This window comes from Crassostrea angulata, unplaced genomic scaffold (genome assembly GCF_025612915.1).
Source record: "Crassostrea angulata isolate pt1a10 unplaced genomic scaffold, ASM2561291v2 HiC_scaffold_29, whole genome shotgun sequence".
In the NCBI taxonomy this organism is placed as follows: domain Eukaryota; kingdom Metazoa; phylum Mollusca; class Bivalvia; order Ostreida; family Ostreidae; genus Magallana; species Magallana angulata.
Genome location: NW_026441584.1, coordinates 1 through 19781, shown reverse-complemented (window position 1 = coordinate 19781; position 19781 = coordinate 1). Strand labels below are relative to the sequence as shown.

General features: G+C 33.4%; 3 protein-coding genes and 1 pseudogene across 5 annotated transcripts; 1 reads left to right on the top strand and 3 right to left on the bottom strand.

The window, feature by feature from the left end:
• Positions 1 to 194: 194 nt before the first annotated feature.
• LOC128168653 (uncharacterized) lies at positions 195 to 4154 on the bottom strand. Of its 3 annotated transcripts, none has more exons than XM_052834805.1 (7): positions 3740 to 4154; positions 2949 to 3117; positions 2587 to 2662; positions 2271 to 2378; positions 1854 to 1934; positions 1408 to 1464; positions 195 to 1135 (listed from the first exon to the last, which is right to left on the bottom strand). In XM_052834805.1, exons 1-7 carry the CDS (start codon positions 4087 to 4089, stop codon positions 978 to 980), a joined length of 999 nt encoding a protein of 332 aa, XP_052690765.1. In that variant the 5' UTR covers positions 4090 to 4154; the 3' UTR covers positions 195 to 977. The 3 variants fall into 3 exon arrangements, with proteins under 3 accessions (XP_052690765.1, XP_052690767.1, XP_052690766.1); XM_052834807.1 differs by having other exon boundaries at positions 2271 to 2336; XM_052834806.1 differs by having other exon boundaries at positions 2976 to 3117.
• A 566-nt stretch (positions 4155 to 4720) lies between these two features.
• On the bottom strand, positions 4721 to 5464 carry LOC128168651 (uncharacterized). Its single transcript, XM_052834804.1, has 2 exons — positions 5118 to 5464; positions 4721 to 4980 (listed from the first exon to the last, which is right to left on the bottom strand). Exons 1-2 carry the CDS (start codon positions 5455 to 5457, stop codon positions 4721 to 4723), a joined length of 600 nt encoding a protein of 199 aa, XP_052690764.1. The 5' UTR covers positions 5458 to 5464.
• Positions 5465 to 5900: 436 nt separating this feature from the next.
• Positions 5901 to 9114, bottom strand: LOC128168658 (uncharacterized; annotated as a pseudogene).
• Positions 9115 to 13995: 4881 nt separating this feature from the next.
• On the top strand, positions 13996 to 16961 carry LOC128168650 (uncharacterized). Its single transcript, XM_052834803.1, has 3 exons — positions 13996 to 15713; positions 16115 to 16242; positions 16370 to 16961. Exons 1-3 carry the CDS (start codon positions 14376 to 14378, stop codon positions 16959 to 16961), a joined length of 2058 nt encoding a protein of 685 aa, XP_052690763.1. The 5' UTR covers positions 13996 to 14375.
• The last annotated feature ends 2820 nt before the right edge of the window (positions 16962 to 19781 follow it).

The following is a 19781-nucleotide window of genomic DNA, read 5'->3' as shown; positions in this document are numbered from 1 at the left end:
TGCAGTGGCGTCGGAAGCAAATTGAAAGTGGGGGGGGGGGGGGCTAGACTAATCCTAAAACATCTTTACAAGAAAAAAAAAACATTCCCAAAACCATGATAATCTAAGCCCCCCCCCCCCCCCCCGGCGCCCCCGGTTCCGACGCCTAAGTAATGTAGCAGTCATAATTTGATAACAGATGATACCGACAACTCTGAGGTTACCTGGATTTTTTAATATATAGGCAATACACACTACAGCATTAACTTTCCACTCTCTATTTCCAATCTTTTTCATATGTAACAGTAATTCAATTCAATTCCTCAACCAAAATGCAAATAAAGCTAAAACCGATGGAATAAAATTCAACAGCCTAGAAGGAACTATTAAAGGATAGAAATGTAACAAAATGTGATAAAAAAAATATAATTTAATATTTTGGTGGCTTAAATATAATGAGAGAGAGAGAGAGAGTTTTGACAAGATTACATAATAAATGAACTTATACATTTTTACTGTATGAATTAATATCAAAATTATAATATCAATTAAATATATATTAACCGGTATATAAATAATATATATTCCTTACTACAAGCAGATTTCTATAAACCAAAACAATTACCAGTTCCCAGTAAATTATATAAGTAATATAACATATGATATATAATAACGTCTTTGCAAAATCAAACATTTTCAATATAACATGTTTGTTGTCTTTCTCATAAGGTGAATTTAATCAATATTGATTCATATATATCATTATAAATAGTTAATTTATTGATATGACATAAAATGGTCAAAGTTGAATTACTTCAATTAACAACCAATAACTGCCTCATATGACAATATCAAAAGCAATCTACTACCCCACAAAATATATATTGAGAGACAAGCAAATAAATGTTACTCAGATATTTAGCCGACAACACACTTTTTGATATCATAATTAATCGGTGGTAAATGAAGAAAATAAGACAAGAAATCGTTGCAGGATTCTAATTAAATTTGATGATAGGAGAAACAGAGAATTCTGTGCATGACTGTCCCTGATGTCCCTCCAAAGCACTGGCAATTCTCTCAAGGGCTTTCACTTTTCGTTCCTCCAGTTCTAAGCGTTTCTTTTTCATTGCAATAATTTCTTTCATTCCATTCTCTATAATAATAAAATAATGAACATTTATGAATATATATCTAATTTTTTTTACTGTGTCATTACATATGTTTTAAAAAGACAGAATGAATATAAGACTAAAGATATTGTTTGCATAAAACTTGAGACTTTGCTTTAAAAAAGATTTATTATTTGTTTCATATATTCTAACCCACATCATTCTGGGTACATTAATGTACCATAAGGTAGATAAAAAATAGCAGTAGGTAAACAAAGTATTTCTGGTGATGTTAACAACAGGTTAAAAGTTTTACCATAATCTCCAGCTTTCTGTTTGAGTCCCAAACTGCTCCTATTCTTGTTCTTATTTGCTAAAATAAAACAACCAATAACTCTAAATAAATCAAGCCATCCTTAAAGAAAAATGTTTGTTTGGAATTATTGTTCCATGAGGTCTTTAGACCCAGGAAGGAGGGGAGAGAATTCTATTTTATTTTTCAAACCTGAAGCTTAACTTATTAAAAATTGTTCAAAAACAACTATCTCCATATGACAAAAATTAAATTAAATTAAAATCAACAATTAAAAATTTGTTTTTGAATTATCTAAATTGACATCTACTTTATTTTATATGAAAAAGAAATTTATTTTTCAACAAAATAAATCTATTATGGTCAGTTCAGTGACAGGAATACTTTTTATTCGGACCTAAGATAAAAAAAAATTATTTGGCTTTAAAAATCATAAATCATATACCTACATGTACATGTAAGGGTACAAGATGGAGATGGAGAGGGTGGCTCCGAACATTCATTCTCAGGTATAATGTCTACTATACAATCTGTAAAAGTTTTAGATATAACAAATTATCAATGAACAATTTTAAAAATTAAAAGACGTCAAGTATTAAAAATCAAGAAAAGAAAAAAATGTATTATTATAGAAGGTCATCATGACATGCTCTCTCTCTCTCTCTCTCTCTCTCTCTCTCTCTCTCTCTCTCTCTCTCTCAATTATACCCTATATATAAATGCATGTCACTCTGAACTTTTGAGAATAAAAGAGATTACTATTTTAGGTGGAGTTGAGCATTGTGATAACCATTTTGTCTATTCAACGGAATTGAAACTCTTTCATCGCCATATATTTGTATGCTTATGAAAAAATGCATGCATACCTGTGACCTGATCTGATGACAAAGTCCAGCTACATGTATCTCCCATTGCCCCAGGGGTTTGGATACCTTCAGAAATTGTCATACATGTACTTGAATCTGTCCTGTTACCTTAATGTTAGGAAAAAAATCTAAATGTATTTATAATGACTAAATAATTGTTGATACATTGTATTATCATGTTATAAAAAAATAAATTCATGCTAAGTCTACATGTACATTAAATTTTCTTCTGTTTACAATTACCAAATGCATACTTTTTCAATTATTATTGTTTAAATCCCCCCCCCCCCAAAAAAAAAAAAAATCTTTAAAATACCTCTGTCCAAATCTGTCCCTGTATCAGCGCCCCCATCGAGACCATGAATCGCCACCGATGGAATGGTACTAAGAATCTAGGGGAAGACAATTTGAAATTGTAAATCAATCAACTGCCATTCTCAATTATAAACAAATTGGGTTTTTTTTCTTTATTAAATAAAAATAGATGATGGGAGGGAGTTATGATATACATCATGTGCATTTTTTCCAGTTCATCTATTGTTTGTAATATTTAAAATATTCTATATCTTATAAATATAAATAAATGCATGTATGTACATTTAAACAAAGAAATGATAAAGTGTACGTATTTTCAAGTGTAAACTAAGTAATAAAAAAATCATGAATTTATTTACTCACTGTCAATTCCCATGGCTTAAAATTCACCTCAGGCGGGGGTCCACCTCCTGTTTTGTTAGTTTCCCTCTTTCTGAAAGCCTCCTTCTTCTTAATGGCAGACTGGGCATCCTGGAATCTCTTTTTGGTTTCATCGAGTGTTCTGGTGCAGTTTATTGCAACTGAATTTACTCTAAAAGCATTTTAAAAACAAAATACGATGTTATAGATCCACTACACGACCAGAGACATAAATATTGTTAACGTTATTTGTCTCCGACACGTACAACCCAGAGTATAAACATGTCAAACGCACCGGAATACGATGTCCAGCAGTTTTAAAATATTTTCTCCAATCATAATACCATATATCAAGCTCAAACCATATATCGAATTTGTACACACTTTTACAGAACACTTACCACGTTTTTCTATTATCTGATTATGACATCGACCTAATGAAATAAACGGCGTGTACGATATATGATCTGACAATCTGCAGCCATTCTTACAATTGGTAGGACTAATCACCGGCTAATACATGTACGAGATTCAGTTGCGCAAATGTTCCGATAATTTGGGAAGTATAACAAAAAAGGAATCGACATATATGACCTATCATAATCTTATTTTCGATCGAAACATTATTTAGAAATTCTGTGTTTTAGATAAATTAAACTTTCCATCAATATGCTGTATTTTTAAAGGTGAGCTTAATGTTTACAAAATTCGTATGATATATTTGGAGATAATTTCTTTTGATATTCATAAATATTAACAATCTGCCATTAGCTTAAATACTGAAGTAAACTTACTTATCGGTGATGGTTTCCCACGCCTTTTTCTTCATCTCCGAGGTCAAGGATGGCGAAAATTTACCACGGATGATTTGGTTAAATGACAGACACGCGTCAGCTAAGACACACATTTCTCCCTCCGACCAATTTGGTTTTCGTGGCTTTTTATCTGTCATTATAGATCTAGCAGACGATAATGGGCTAAGCGAAAGTATGCAATACGCATGCGTAGCATTCGTTGTTAGGATAGTTTTTGTACCTCCTTCGAAAGAGTTCCAGACGTAAACTACGACAAAGTCTACGTGTGTATCTACGTTTACGTGTGTAGTTACGACCTTTAGTAAAACGCAATCTACGCACACGTACATTCGGACGTAAAGTCTACGTTTACGTCTACGTCTACGGCAAAATTTACGACCTTTAGTAAAACTCGACCCTGAATTGCTGTCGCTCTTAGACAGTGAGCTGTGTAACGTTTGCACCCGGCGGCCTTGCAAATATCCGGAAGGAAATTGACATATGATCGCTTTTTCATGGGATCGGCTGTGTACCATATGTTGCAATCTTTCGGGTAAGAAATGGCATCTTTAACGCATTTATTGAAAAGATGAGACGCATTTGGGTCCGTTTTAGACAAGAACTTCAACATCTTCACAGGACAAGTTTCGTTTCCAGTTTCATACATTCTTTTGTCGTTCAGTGCTTCAAGTTTGTGAATGCCACCTTGATAGTTTTTTTGTTTTGTTTCATGCTTCAAACAAGCATATATGGAGCCTTCTTCGTCAACTTTGAAATCGAAGGAATCTACCCGAAGCTGATGATGGAATTCAAGACCACGAGACACAAAATGTATCGCGATGATGTACCACATTGCAAGTCGCAGATTGACTGGAGAAAAATATGCACTCTCCAGGTAAGCAGAAATTTTCTGTAAATCTGATTTGTGAATGATCTCCTTATGAGTTGTAGGGCGAGAAGTTCCAGTGACCATTCTATGCTTCATGAACCGGTCAAACTTTTATTTGCAGTTTTGAATGCTTTATCGTTTACAATGTCTATATTTCGACCGATGTCGGATAAATGCGTGTTTATGGCGGCTCTGATTGCTTTCATTGTATTTTTATGATATTCGGAGGTATGCTCCTTTTTCGGGTTTTGGGGTTTTGCTTCACAGTAAAAGCGACTGAGTTTTTTCGCCAGATCCTCCTCGCAAATCTCAGCCAGATCTAGAGGGACTCCAAACGTTTCAATATGCCAATCTGTAATAAAAAACGCACAATGATATCCATGTTTTGACAGTTATTTGAGAAAAAACTGTAACTGCATAATATGGGCTGTTTTTTTGCGTTTAATTGCTGCTTACTAATATTCACCTTTTAAAAAAAAAGAAGCGTACCTGTAAGAATCTTTAAACCCCATTTGGTGCTTTGTTTTGTAGCCTTTGATTGTGTGAGTTCCTGAAATCCTTTAATTTCGTCGTCGGAAAGCTTGGCAAAACGAGTACTTGTTGGCGTTTCTGGGGCTGGCAACCCGGGATCATCGGATTTTTTCAAATCGGCAAATGCCTGTTGGGTTAATGTTATATCGAAGTCCGAAACGACCATTTCGGATAGAAAATTGTCAAAATCAGAATCAAAACCTTCTAATTTTAATTCTGGCAGGAGGGCTTCATAATTATCCCCACTAAATACTTCAAAATCGCCATATTTTACCGCATCTGATATATCGTCGTTCATGGTGGCTGCATTCGATCGAAATAAAAAAGGAAGTGGTCAGCAGACGATCATTATAAGAAATCTATTCATCAGCAGACGAGCCGTTTATATAAAATATTTAAATTGCATATTATTTTTCTATAAATTTTATTTTAAATGGTAACCTTTACATGCTCATTTTAATTTTCATTCATTTTGTGTGCGAAAAGAAAACATTTCAAAACCACTACTTTTTTTATTTAGCACATGCATTGTATTACTACGCGCGCCGTGCAGCCAATACCGTTTTTCGGTTTTGCTATAAGACACGCCCATTTTGTGTCACTCATATTTTTGATGTTATTCGGTTTTAGGGTTCAAAATTGATTTGTAATGTTATCACAGACAAAGACAGTTGAAAATGTAAATATATATATATATATATATATATATATATATATATATATATATATATATATATATATATATATATAATTAATGAAAATAACAACAGTGTATGGAATTATTGTAATTCTCATTATATACATGGTTTACAAATGCTATTCAGTTCTGAAATTGAAACATCCATTTTCATACAAGACAAGTAAACACTCACTATTTTCGGAGGTTGTATCTTGGCTCATCTCCTTCTTCCTCCTCCTCCTCCTCCTCCTCCTCCTCATCCATGTTGACCCGAACCTGCCTTAATTCTATTCCCGGGGGGTCGACACCCTGGTTCCTCCCATTACGAGTGACGGGGAGCCTACACTTAACATAAAATCTCTTCAACGCCCATCTGATTCCCCACCCCACACATGCGGCAACAATTGCCACGACGGCGGTTACACTTAATCCATAAGCTTCCTCAACGATTTGAAAAAAAACAAACAAAAGAAATAAATACGGTGTGGTATATAATCAGTTGCAAAAGTTATATTACGATAAACTTCACATATATACTTAAAAACATACATACCGGTACTTGAACTTATTCAAACTACTACATGTCCGTAAATCATCAACTCATGCAGGAGCATTATTAGTCATAAAATGCATAAAAAAAAGATTAGTTGATTAAGTAACATGCAACAAATCTGATTAAACATATGTAATATTTCTTAATTACATTTTTTTGTTTCTCATAATATTTCTTCACCATCAATTACAATATTCATATTAATTGAATCGGATTTTATTTTTCCCCCTCCGTTTTAATCTTAAATCCTTTTTAAATAGAATAGTGATAAATAAATAATCTGTTTCAATTGCAATACCCTTTTCAGGGCCCACCGTGGTTTTGTGCGCCGCTGTCAATATCAAAGTGCTCAACCGGGATGTTGAAGTAGTTAAATCGTTTAGGAGCCCGTGGGGAACCTGTGTGAGGTAGGGTTGTCAACAGGCGCATAAAAGAATAAACTGGTCAACTGAGTTTTGAACCTGTTTTATAAAACCTTTTAAGGGGAAATACATGCTATCCGAGTATCAATTCATGCTTAAGCAAAACAAGTGGTAGTAAAGAAAAGTATTAGTCAAGATTTCATCAGAGAGCACAAAGATATGATAGTATCATCCCGTGCACGTTTTCTCGGGTCACTTAACATGTAAATAGCAATCCTTTATACTTACTTAATTTTTTAATTTTTTTTTTATTTATTAGTATTTAATTCATATAATACTGTCTCTTCTTCAATTTCATCCATATTTTTCATTTCAAGCGATTTATCTACAATATTAATTTTTTTTCTACCTTTCAATCTTAAAACTAACACACACATGATAAAGAGTAAAAGCATAACAATTAAAATAAATAATCAAGTTCATCCCCTATACCCTTGTTAAAACTTTTGTCTGTATTCGTCGTTGAGGATACATTTTCCGAAATCAGTGATGTGGGTGTAACATCGAGGGGCGTGATGCGCGAACTCATATGTCCTTCGGAAACGGTGGAGGTCAAAGTAGAGGTCGCACGCGTCCTAATAAGGGTGGCGGATGAGTCTGTAATGCTAGTTGACGCGTTATTTATAGATACCAGGGTCGTGATAGGGAAAGTCGGGTCTCCGTGTGTACTGATGCCATGGGGAGTATGTCCGCGGGTTACGGAAGACGGAGAGAGCACGGGCGTAGTGGTAACTGCCATCTTGGAGAATTTATCATCTGCAGAACAATATATAACCACGAAAAAAGAGAACAATTAATATGGAACAAAATAGATAACAAGATGTTAATTGTAAAAATTAAAAAAAACGTATAAGTTGTAACAACGAACCAAAAACATGAAAAAAAAATCAGAGAACATCAGACCTGTAGATATATGTAAAATAGAATAAATTGCGTAGTTTTCCTTAAAGTAAAACATCTACAGATCTGATATATTTGTCATAGAGTTTAACTCACTAGTTGACTGCATGGTGTTGATAGTTGTGGACGTTTCTGAAATAAAAAAACACTGTTTTATAAATCCATATGATCATATGATATATATAGATTATTACATGGCAATTTTTATATCGCATCCTATATTAGCCCGAGGTCGCGGTATATCAGCCCGAGAGCCGTCAGGCTCGAGGGCTGATATACAGCGACCGAGGGCTAATATAGTATGCGATATAAAAATTGCCATGTTATGATTTTTATATCGTATACTTATAGAAAATATTAAAGAAAGAATAAAAAAACATCATGTGATGAACTATTATTGTTTACAAGTCGCTCCGTGTATATATATTCCATCTCTGATAAACTCCATGAAACTGTTTGTATACTAGGTTGACGTCAACGTAACTTTTTGACGTCATACTTGGGGATCGGAGTTGAACGACGCATACTGAACTCTACGTCATAATAGCCGATGATTAACGGAAAGGGGTGTGATATAACATCCGAAGATTGCCGGAGAGGGGTGTGATATAAATATCTCACACCCCTAGGGTTTATATCACACCCCTAGGCGAATTTTCTGTTTATATCGCACAGGGCGGAAAAGGGTATATTTTCTATAAGTATACGATATAACCCATGACATTATCAAATCGGTTTTATCCAGTGTATATTTCAGAAAAATCACAGTGTTTTACAAAAGAAACTATGTACCACACTCTAAGACGGCCTGTCCGTTATTAAACCTTTCTTCACACATGATCAGACCAAAACGAAGCTGAAACTTGAAACCGTGACTAAATTTGATCGAACCTTGGTCCAACTTTCCCACGAATCATAGCCGTGGACTGCAGCTGTGGCCTATCAATGAACTCGCCATCGGAGTGGATTATGTAACTTTTTGTGAGAATCAAGAAAATAAGAGGAAAGGGGGGGGGGATTACCTGCACATGAGAAAGTGTCGTTGGAATTCATCATTTCGATAAATCCTACATTTTGACTACATGACTGTTTAAATCGTGATGCAGCACTGCAATTCCCTCTCACTAACAACTGTTTTATAAATGTATCGGATCTGATGTTTCGTAAGCAGCATTCCACTTGTACTTACTCGGCTCCGTACACACACACTGATTCCCCTGTACAGGACGCATAGTTACTAAAAACATAGGTACACTCCTCACAACTGTACACCGAGTATATATCAACAACAAAAAAGATCAACACTTTTAGTTTTTCCATCGTTAAAAACTTTCCACTGACCAGAGTCATAACGCGTTGGATACAGTTTAGATTAGTGAATATATGACCCCTGTCCCACATTTTATCTTTAATTTACACAGATACATGACCCTGATGGAAAAGTCACCCCCCCCCCCCCTCACTCCCCTTCGTCGCTTTCTGAACATAATAAAATTATCTGTGAAACTTTCTACATTCTGTCATTACTCGTAAAAGATGGTGAACATAAAATTGTCACTGAAATGATTTCTGTTGAATTTTTCATCACCAGATGTCATGTTTTATAGTCTTGTACATCGTACAGATTAATTGTGATTGACAGAATTATGCTTTTCTCCCCTACCCTGTAAAAACGATAAGATGTACGGGGTTTTTTTTCAAGTTAACTATTGTTAGTTACACATACCAACCGGTTTTATTTTTACTATTAAAAAGAAGTACCTGTATCACTTTTTTCTCCATCTATGAAAAGAGAAAACGCCCTGGATTTTCTCATTATTAGTTAAATTGCTACAGTTGAGAACCTGTTTCTTTTTTATTATTATTTAAATGTAGTACTGATATCACATGATTTTACAAATAAAAAGAGAAAACACACCCTAAATCTTCCCATTTCTTACCCCAAAAATGGACCGGTAGGTGAATATAAAGATTTTATAATTGTTTGATACCACTTTGCTTTCCTTTATATATTTTTTTATATCGCTAATATTTTATTTTATCAGCTGTATGTGTCAGGAGACACGAGAGATATTGCTAGACTTAGAAGTAAAAAAAAAAATTGAAAATCTACCATGTCCGTGAGTGTTTTAGTGACCTTTTTTTTTACTTGAAATTTTATTCCGCATTAGGGTAAGTAATATTTTTATTTTCAACGTACCTATTCAATATTTTTTTTAGTTTTGCTGTTGTGTATGGGAAACGAACGAGCAGGTAAAGTCACTATTCTATTATTTTGAATGTTTTTTTTATTTCTATTTTTTAAAATAATTCTTATAAAAGACAGAAATGTCTCTATTTGATTAATATTATTTTTTTTTCTACTATCTGATTTTCGGATTTAAATCATGGTACAAAAGTCGCTTGATTTCTTTCAGGCAAGCTCCCCCAGAGTAAGTACTATTTCTAATATAAAGTCATCAATTTTATTTAATTGAAAACAAAATTCACTCTGTAGCATTGTGTGTATTTTTATTTGGTATTTTCCCCCTTAGATTAACCTCGACTCCGTTGAGCAACCCCGAATTAGCTTCGGGAGCAGGGTTAGTATATCGCTGAGATGGAAGTTTTTAATATGAAAAAAAAAATCACTAGATTTCAAGCTCTTAATTATTTTTTGAAATTTATTTTACACCGGAAACTTTTTTCCCAACAGGGTGCCGCCAAATGCCCCTTTAAGAAAGTTAGTATTTCTAAAAAATAAAAAGCCCCCAAGCTTGATTATTAAATCATTGTTTTCATTGCACCTATCTTAAAAACAAATCATCTGATTTCAGCGGACGTAGAGTAGTTGTCATCGAAGAGTAAGTAGAAAATAGTTTATTTACGTTCAATTTATAATTAAAATATAATCCTGTTGTAAAGTCATCGTTCTTTTCTTTATTAAAGATCGATCCCCTATCAATTTGGAGGAGGTGTTTAGAAATAGCTGGTTGGAGGAAAGGTATTTTTTGTTTTAAAGTTTAATACTCATCATTATCTTTTTTTAAATATATTTTTATTAAGATTGTCTCATTTTTTTAACCGTTCATGTCTCTCTTTAAGTACATTTGATATGAAGGTAGAGGAGAAAGAGGAAATGTAAGTATATTTCTGGTAAATATTTCAACTGTAAAGAAAAAACAATAGTAAACAGTATTGCAGAAATTGAAGGGTCTGTTTATTTCCAGCGTCGAAATAAAAGACGATAGCCTAGTTGAAGACGTAATTATTAGGGTCTCCTAAGGATTATTTTTAGAACAGTGCATTTATAGAGGTCGTTTCTGATTGGTTGTTTTAGAGAGGTTATATTATAGAGGTGATTTTTCATCACTATTTTTAGAAAAGGTAGCAATATAGAGGTCGTGTTTTCATTGGAGGATTGAATATAGAGGTGATGACGTAGTTACTATTGAGGCCATATAGAGGGGGACTTTTTAGAACAGTAAATTTATAGAGGTCGTATTCTAATTAGAGGATTGAATATAGAGGTGATGATATAGCTATGAATAGAAAAGGTTCTGTACAGAACTTGTTTGTTATTGTTATATTTAGAAAGGTATTGTTATAGAGTTTGCATAGAAGCATATTCATTATAGAGTTGATTACTATACAAGATAATGAGCATGCGCAAAAAAAGATTTTTAGTTTATTTATTTATGTAAAAACAATCATTTCATAATGAATTGTCAAGGAGTACAGTACAAATGGAAAATTATAGCATGGAGTGCATTGAAAAAAAGATGAGAAAAATCCCAAAACGTGGACATTGAATCAGAGACGTTGGTTTGACAATAAGAAAGTTTGTATAAAAGATTTTAGAGAAGTGACCCGAAACGGCTACGATTTTGCTGACAGCTGGGGAACTAAAGAAATTTTATTAAAACGTAGAGTTATGCCCCAGTGAGTGCCTGATATGAAACACGATGAATGCAAGACAGACAAAATTATCAATGAAAGAAGTTCAGCTTAGCGATAACGTTCACACTCTGTTAGTTCCATACGAAGATAGGAAAGGTGAATGGATGAATTATGCCATTGATAGAGCCCATTTTAGGAGAAGAATTCAACAGACAGAGAGGATTGTGTTGCCTATATTGAATAAGAAAATTAAGTTATTGAAGTGTAACCAAGCATAACCCAGGTGAAAAAAATTGCAAAGGTAGAGGTTTTTTTATTTAAAAGTTTAAAGTGCTGATATTGCACAACATGTTGAAAACAAAATATTGTTTAACATGGTGAAAGTAGATATTACACAACGATGGTGAAAGCATATATTAAAAAAGTATGGAAGAGGCTAAATTTAGTATATAATGATATAATTTTTTTACAAAAGAAAACTAGAACTGTCCTAATGGGACTAATACCCCCGCAAGGCTAATTTCAAATGGGACAAATTATTGAATTGAATAATAAAGGTTTGGAACACATACAAAAAAAAAATTCTAGAATTGTAAAAAAAAAAAAATTAGTTAAAGAAAATTTAAAATCAAAATTGTCAGAATTTCACTGTAAATACATATATATAACAGTAATACATTTACAAATGTATGTATCTAATGATATATTTTTTTTGAAATTTAATCGATTTAAAGAGAAACCAACAAAATGACAATAACCCCTCCCTTTGCAGTAAATGGAAATACTGGTAGCCAAGCAATGCTCTTCTGTTGATAAAACTTTCAATATCTTTCTAATAAGAGTCTTGACAGATGCAATTAGTTGTTTCAAATTTTCCTCACTTTCTCCTATGGCACAATGGAACTCCATATCAGAAAATTGATCCCATAGGACTATGATTTTCTTTGATGAGCTTGCTAAAGAACTTGAGTCAGCAAAGTGCTATATATGGCCTATTAAATTCATGAAAATACAGTGTACAATATATAAAAGTTTTATTGTGTTTATTCCATCTACTCCATGTGACCTGTTTACCTGTGTGTCATTTTTGCCACACCGGATGTTGATATGGTTTTAACAACTGTTGAAACCTATCTTGGTTGTGAGCTTTCCGGAATTTTCTTCATATTTACGAACATTTTTCTTATTTCAACATGGGGCGCATTCCTCGCGGAAAAAAATAAAAATACAATAAAAGACATCAATATGAAATAAACAATTCTGTACCAAATTTTTTTTCCGCGAGGAATGCGCCCCATGTGAAAAAAAATAAAACGTAATTATCGTCTGATCAGCTGGCGTTTGCAACTTTCCAAGATGACAGTGTTGACATCCGCTTGTGTCATAGTTATCGATTTGACAGTTGTGCTATGAAAAATTCTCATTATTCAAGGTAAGAACAATTATTTTCTATCTATCTGAACTGATATGATAAAAAAAATTCACGTTAGACTAAACTTTTATATTCTTTCTGCAACATATTCTGACACGATGTATTTCATTGATAACTGCAGATAAAGACAGATCTGGAAATCCCCATTTTCAAAATTATGTTTGCATTTGTAATACATTTGCCTTATAAACATACCAAATTTAAAAAAAATCATTTGATAATTAATTGGCAGGTTAAAGGTCACAACAGTATCAATAAGCAGAGAAATCGTATCGCTGCTCGCACATCGAACTGATCAAGTAGCCAGTTACAATCGTGTCAATCGAGAAAAACAAAAACAAATTGGAGACATTTATTATTTTCTTCTTTTAACTTATATAAACACAGACACACATTAAATTTTCACGCATTGTTTCCTTCCATGACGGTTTTGTGGAGTTTTTATTGGAGAAATCAACATTCATGTCGGCGATGCCCATTTTGTCGTCTGAACGCATTTCACATATGCGTGGTTTTTTCTCTAAAATTTTTTACAAAAGACGTCTTTTAGATCAACAAAAAATGTGTTTCATTACGCATGAAACAGTAATCGTAAACATTCCCGATTTATAAATTAAACAGTAAATATAAAGTAGGTTAATCCTTACCAGTGCTTTCCGAAATTCCTCAACTTGTAACTCAATCTCGAGTCGTTATCCAACACTTTACAGTCGCACACAATAATTATCCGTACAGATAGTATGAAATGGTTTTGTCGAAATAAATCTCCTTCATTTTACATTTAAGCCTTGGTTGAAAGTATTTCGTCCATGTTTCACGCATACGCTATGTTCCAGATAAACTAGATCTACACATGTGAGGCGAAGGTCGTATTGAACCGCGTCACAACTTCTAAAGATTTATAGCTGATTTTTTTTTTTAAGAAGTCCTTTAAAAATCATTTACTACACTTACTCATGCAGTGTATATACAAAGAAATAATATCTCGTCTAAAAAAAAAAACCCACAACAATATTCAATATTTTATGATTTTAAGAGAAATAATATTACAAAAAAATTATAATCCAACAAGGGAAACAACTCAAATACAAAACATGTAACTCTAGACAAGCAAACATTTTAAAATCAGATTAAGAAAACAAAAAGTTAACACACTGGAAAAAACATGGAAAATGAAAACCATGAACATTAACATGTTTAAGAAATTAAAATATAATATATTCATCTGTATTGACATAGATGCTTCACTGGTAATAGAATAATTTTTTAAAATAAAAATAATTAATGAAATTTCAAATAAAACATAGCATTAAAAGTAAGGTCTAATTTTGTGTTTTACTTAAAATTTTAGATGCCTCGTTCAAAAAGCTGTGGACCTAAATCATACGATTGTTTTAACTGTCAAAGGAGAACTCGCCAGAAAGACAGATACCCTATCCACAAGAAGTACAAGTCTCTTCTGTACAAACCTACTGGTAGGACACCATGTGAAACAGACTCTTTATGCAACAGATGTCGCCACATGTTTGACTCTATTCTGCGAAGGAAGGATGACAAGAAAAAGAGCAGCACATCACTGCAGCAACCTGAGGAAAAGGTCCTTCACCCCTCACAACAGGCTCCATTCAGTCCGCCTTCGGTTACCCTTCCATTTCCCTGTACCACCAGAGGTCATTCTTCATGTTGCCTATGCAAGAGACCTGGTCCAAAGCTAGTAGTGGTGCCCGTTGACGTTCGACACAGGATTTTCATTTCCCATGAAATTGTCATACCAGCTGGAGCCCGTTGTTGTCCCAATCATCTACAGAGAAACATAGAGAAAATCAGCCCTTCAGCAGAAACCACTACAGTGAACAGATCCTACATATCTCAGCTCATAAGATTTCTAAGAACAGAAGTACTGAAAACTGAGAAGACCAGACTGAGCTTCGACAATTCAAGTCACCTCATTGACAGCGACTATGTTGATCTTCTAGGAATTCCGAAAGCTGCTTATGATGATCTCCTGAAATATGTGGACGGCAGAGTGAAAAGTACACCATCAAGAACTGTCAGGACAAGTCTGGCCATTTTTCTCATGAAGCTGAGAGGAGGTGATTCCAACAGGGTTCTTTCTACTCTATTCAACATTTCAAAGTCTGGGATACGAAGAAGCATTAAGGTCATTCGCTCTGCTCTCATTGATGGAAACTTTGTTAAAGAAAACCTTGGGTTCCAGCACATCACCAGAGAAGAGATCATACACCAACACACTCGTCCACTTGCACAGACCCTCTTTGGAGACAACGCACAGCCACAAGTTATACTCGTCTTGGATGGCACATATATCTATATCAACAAAAGCAGCAATTTTAAATTTCAAAGACAATCCTTCAGCTTTCATAAAGGGCGACAACTTGTCAAACCCATGGTCATTGTTTCCACTTCAGGGTACTTTCTTTCAGTTTTGGGGCCCTATTTTGCCAAAGACAATGATGCAAGCATCTTGACCCACATAATGAGAAGCAACCTTGAAGATATTCGCAATTGGGTTGAAGAGGATGACGTCTTCATTGTGGATAGGGGGTTCAGAGATTCTCTGACGTACTTGGAGGAACTTGGAATTCAAGTCAAAATGCCCTCATTTATGGAAAAAGGGGAGAAACAGTTGTCTACAGATGCAGCCAATACAAGTCGTTTAGTAACAAAGGTAAAAAAACAATTGTAAAATATATAAAAATGTAATTAAAAAGTTAATTATCTGCAAAATAGATATTTTAAATACCAGTATTATCAAAATTCCAAACTAAAATACATGTATAAATTTTAAAAAGATCATAGAAATTGGCAAAAACAACTTGAAACACTTTACAGTGTATTCACACTCAAAAAGTCAGTAAAATATCAATTCCAAACAAAAAACATCAATTAAGAATAAATTTAAAAATTGATAAATAGATGTATAAAGATATTAATATGTATAAATGTTTAGGTATAAAGATTATAATTATAGATTTTTATCCTTTATAATAAACATGTGCCATTACATTGATCATGTAAATGTTAATTACATTTTTATTTTATCTCTGCATACCTCAATTTACTTTACAGATAAGATGGGTTGTTGAGAGCGCAAATGCAAGAATAAAACAATGGAAATACCTCAGTTACATTTTGCCATCCAGCCAGATCCCCTTTATAGGGGATTACATCAGAATTGTATGCAGCATTTGCAACAGGTAATTAAAAATTTACTTTTAACCTATTTTTTTTCATTGAAGACTTGAAACAGTTCTAATACATTTATAATATTTTAATTATACTTTTATTATGGGTTAATGTTTAAATAAAATGCAATTTTTGCAGGTATTTGAAACCCCTTGCCAGTGGGAGTGTTGAAGAGGACCAGGCTCTTGGAGCTAAGATGCTGTTTCTGTCCAAACAGGTCAACCAGCTGAAGGAGCAAGTGGAGGAACAGCATCTAGACCGCCGGACTGTATGTTGGAGAGAAGTGAGCGAGGTGGTTGACTTCCCACAGTTGGATGAGGAGAGGCTGCGTGAACTGACGTGTGGATGTTACCAGCTCCGTCTATCCGCAAGCTATGCTCAAGAGCACATAGAAGGGGGCTGTACCATCCATATGCACAAGGAGGAGGAGGGACTATTGAGGATACCTCTTCAGAGCAGGCACATTTCTTCAAAAACCTACCAACTCTGGATTAGGTACAAGGATGGTGACATTGTTGCATGGTATTGCAAGTGTAGAGCTGGTGCGCGGGTTGTTGGCATGTGCGCTCACACAGCATCCATTGTATGGTACCTTGGGTATGCGCGGCACAGATGTAACCCAGGCAGAATTGGAGTGCGTGACTGGGGAGAGTTCTTGGAGGATGCCACAGCAGTGGACGAGTCTGAAGAAAGCGACAGTTCAGGTGATGAAAGTCCTGTAGAGGAATAATTTCATTTTCTTATGCAGTCTTAGTTTTAGGTATTTAAAAATTCTAGTTCAGTTTTCTACAAAAATGATTAATTAATATGTATGGAAAACATTCATAACATTAATATATTGGTATTTTGTATTCTGTAGAGACAAAGTATGATTTTATCACAAGAATTTTCTTCTATTTGCATGACCATTGACCAAGCATTTAATCATATTAACAATTACATGTACTTTTGTATGTCAGCATTCATACATGTATGTCCTTGTGTTCCAATGTTATTCCCAATGACCTAAACTAGACTGTTGGTGTTAGATGTTTCATTATTTATGAATATATTGTATATTTTGATTTTTTTTGCAATCATTTTTTTATGATGATGTGACTAGATAAAAAATGTTATGTTGCTCTCTCATTTTTATTTCTAACAAGAATTTTATATTTTAATTTGCTACTTTATAGAGTGAATTTAATAGCAGTGCAATTTTTTTTACAATAAGAATATTAATGTATGGTTTAAAGGAGGTTAAACACTGAATTGTTTTAACGGTGTTCATAAAAATAATAATTTTAATTGTTGTAAATGTTAATGAATTACATTTTAATTAAGATAAACTTGATTGCAGTTTAAATGCTTTACTAATTTTAGCAATATGCTACCACTGAGTGAAATGAGTGATAGATAGATAGATAGATAGATAGATAGATAGATAGATAGATAGATAGATAGATAGATAGCTGAAGAAATCTTATCATTTTGGGAAAAAATCTGATATACACATATATACAGTCTGTACACACACTGCATTTTGCTTGGGCATAGTTTAAGTACAGATGTATAATTCATAATAAGATTAATTTCAGTTTTTGTTAAGAGAGTTCATATCTTAGATTTGTTGTTGTTGATGGTTGTTTTGTTTGTTTGATTCGTAATTTCATGGACTGAATGTAAAGATTATAAGGAAAATGCAGAGAGAGAGAGAGAGAGAGAGAGAGAGAGAGAGGTGGTGAATGTGTGTGTGTCTGTTTACAACTTAACAACAATCCTAGATTATAAATATTCTTCAAATAATTTGATTATTTATTATATAAATGACAATTGATTGATTTGAGTTGTTTGTTTTTATTCCGTAATGTTGACAGAAGACAAAAGTGAAAGTAGGTTACGAGTGGTGCATCAGATCTTTAATTTCTATGGCTATATTAATAACTAAAATACATGAATTAGCTAACATAAATGCTAAAACATGTATTAAATAATTTGAATGAATTTTAAACACTTACCTTTTAGTCTTCTCACGACTTCTGTCATCCACATAATCCGTGGTGACACCATTTAATTGAACGGTGCCAAATAGCATCGCACCATGGGTAACTCGAACCCGGATGATTTATCAAAATATTTTTTTAACATTGTTCATCATAAACAAAACCCCCAAATCAAAACTCTATGAACAAAAAAAATCCTATGTTTATTGATCAAGTTTATATCTTTATTTTGGAGGAAAACTTTCAAGACGTTGCGTTTTTCCTAGAAATGACGTTACTTTCAGGTGACAATAAGAAATGGATATGTGTAGTTCAAACTCATGTAACACGCTCATTTTTGAAGTTATTTAAAAAAGAAAGGTATTTCTAGAAAATATAAAGTCTCAAGATATTAATAAGATACATATTTAAAAGTTTTTAAACTGGGCCATTTTTAGTACTTTTTGACTCAAGTTCTTTAATAAACTCCCAAAACATTACCATAATTACCATACTATGTAAAAATATGTAAAATAGAAAATTTAATATTACAAACAATTTTAAAATTGCCAAAACACTACAATCATATCAGTAATTTTGATTTCATTTAAATTAATGCCCAATAGGGTCACTTCATCAATTTACTTGACAAATAAATTTAAACAACCTCTAAAAAAAGTTTAACTTCTTTAATAATAATGATATTATTTATTTCCTTATGATAGAACTTTTGGTTTACATGAAACAGTTTTAAAATGGCCCCAAAACCATCACCCACTTTACAGATTATCAATTTCCCCTAAACACATGCTCCATCTGAACCATGGCTCAGATAATGGCTCCCTTGGGACAAATGAATTCAGCCACACTTGTCTTTGATGTTCTTATTAGCTCCTAAGAATTTATCATTGACAAACAAAAACTTTGCATTGTCAGTTGATAGAATACTTATAAAAAATATTTTTTTTTATTAATTAAGACATAAAGACAAAAAAACCTCCATCTGGATGTATTATATAAATATAAATATAAATACTATTAATTAATTAATAAAATCTGTAAGGATTACCTCCCTTACTTTTCAACATTAGTGTACAATATATAGAATAAGGAAAATAAAAACTGTCATAAAATCATTAATTCTTGTCTGATCTTAAAAAAAATTGCAGGTGCACATCTTCAGATGGTGTTCAACATATGTACAAATTTTCAAACTGTTCCATGCAGTAATAAAAAATTCTATAGGGGGGACAAAGTTGCGTCTACAGACAGACGGACAGACAGACAGACGAACAGACAGACAGACGGACAGGGTGAAACCAATATACCCCCCTAAACTTCGTTTGCGGGGGTATAAAAATGTTATATATTACAGTGTGTTATGAAATGTTTTACGTTGTATAAAAAGGTAAAAATAGGTGATGATGTAAGGTAAATAGTATAAATACTGAGGATGAATTTAGAGCTACATTACTATTGCATATACCTTTCCCTGCAGCAGACACAATTTGGAAGATATGGCTACTAAACCGACAACCTACTGGAAGATGTGGAGGCTCCAGGGGGCCGAACCGAATTAGGAAAAGACT

Excerpts from the sequence above, each read along its gene's own strand:
- LOC128168653 (XM_052834805.1), bottom strand. The coding sequence starts at position 4,089 with ATGTACGTGTGCGTAGATTGCGTTTTACTAAAGGTCGTAACTACACAC. Across the intron at positions 3,118-3,739 it reads TGGGAAACCATCACCGATAA|AGTAAATTCAGTTGCAATAA; the intron begins GTAAGTTTACTT and ends AAATGCTTTTAG. Across the intron at positions 1,935-2,270 it reads GTCATCAGATCAGGTCACAG|ATTGTATAGTAGACATTATA; the intron begins GTATGCATGCAT and ends AAACTTTTACAG.
- LOC128168651 (XM_052834804.1), bottom strand. The coding sequence starts at position 5,457 with ATGAACGACGATATATCAGATGCGGTAAAATATGGCGATTTTGAAGTA. Across the intron at positions 4,981-5,117 it reads GGGTTTAAAGATTCTTACAG|ATTGGCATATTGAAACGTTT; the intron begins GTACGCTTCTTT and ends TTTTTATTACAG.
- LOC128168650 (XM_052834803.1), top strand. The coding sequence starts at position 14,376 with ATGCCTCGTTCAAAAAGCTGTGGACCTAAATCATACGATTGTTTTAAC. Across the intron at positions 15,714-16,114 it reads CAAGTCGTTTAGTAACAAAG|ATAAGATGGGTTGTTGAGAG; the intron begins GTAAAAAAACAA and ends TTTACTTTACAG. Across the intron at positions 16,243-16,369 it reads GTATGCAGCATTTGCAACAG|GTATTTGAAACCCCTTGCCA; the intron begins GTAATTAAAAAT and ends CAATTTTTGCAG.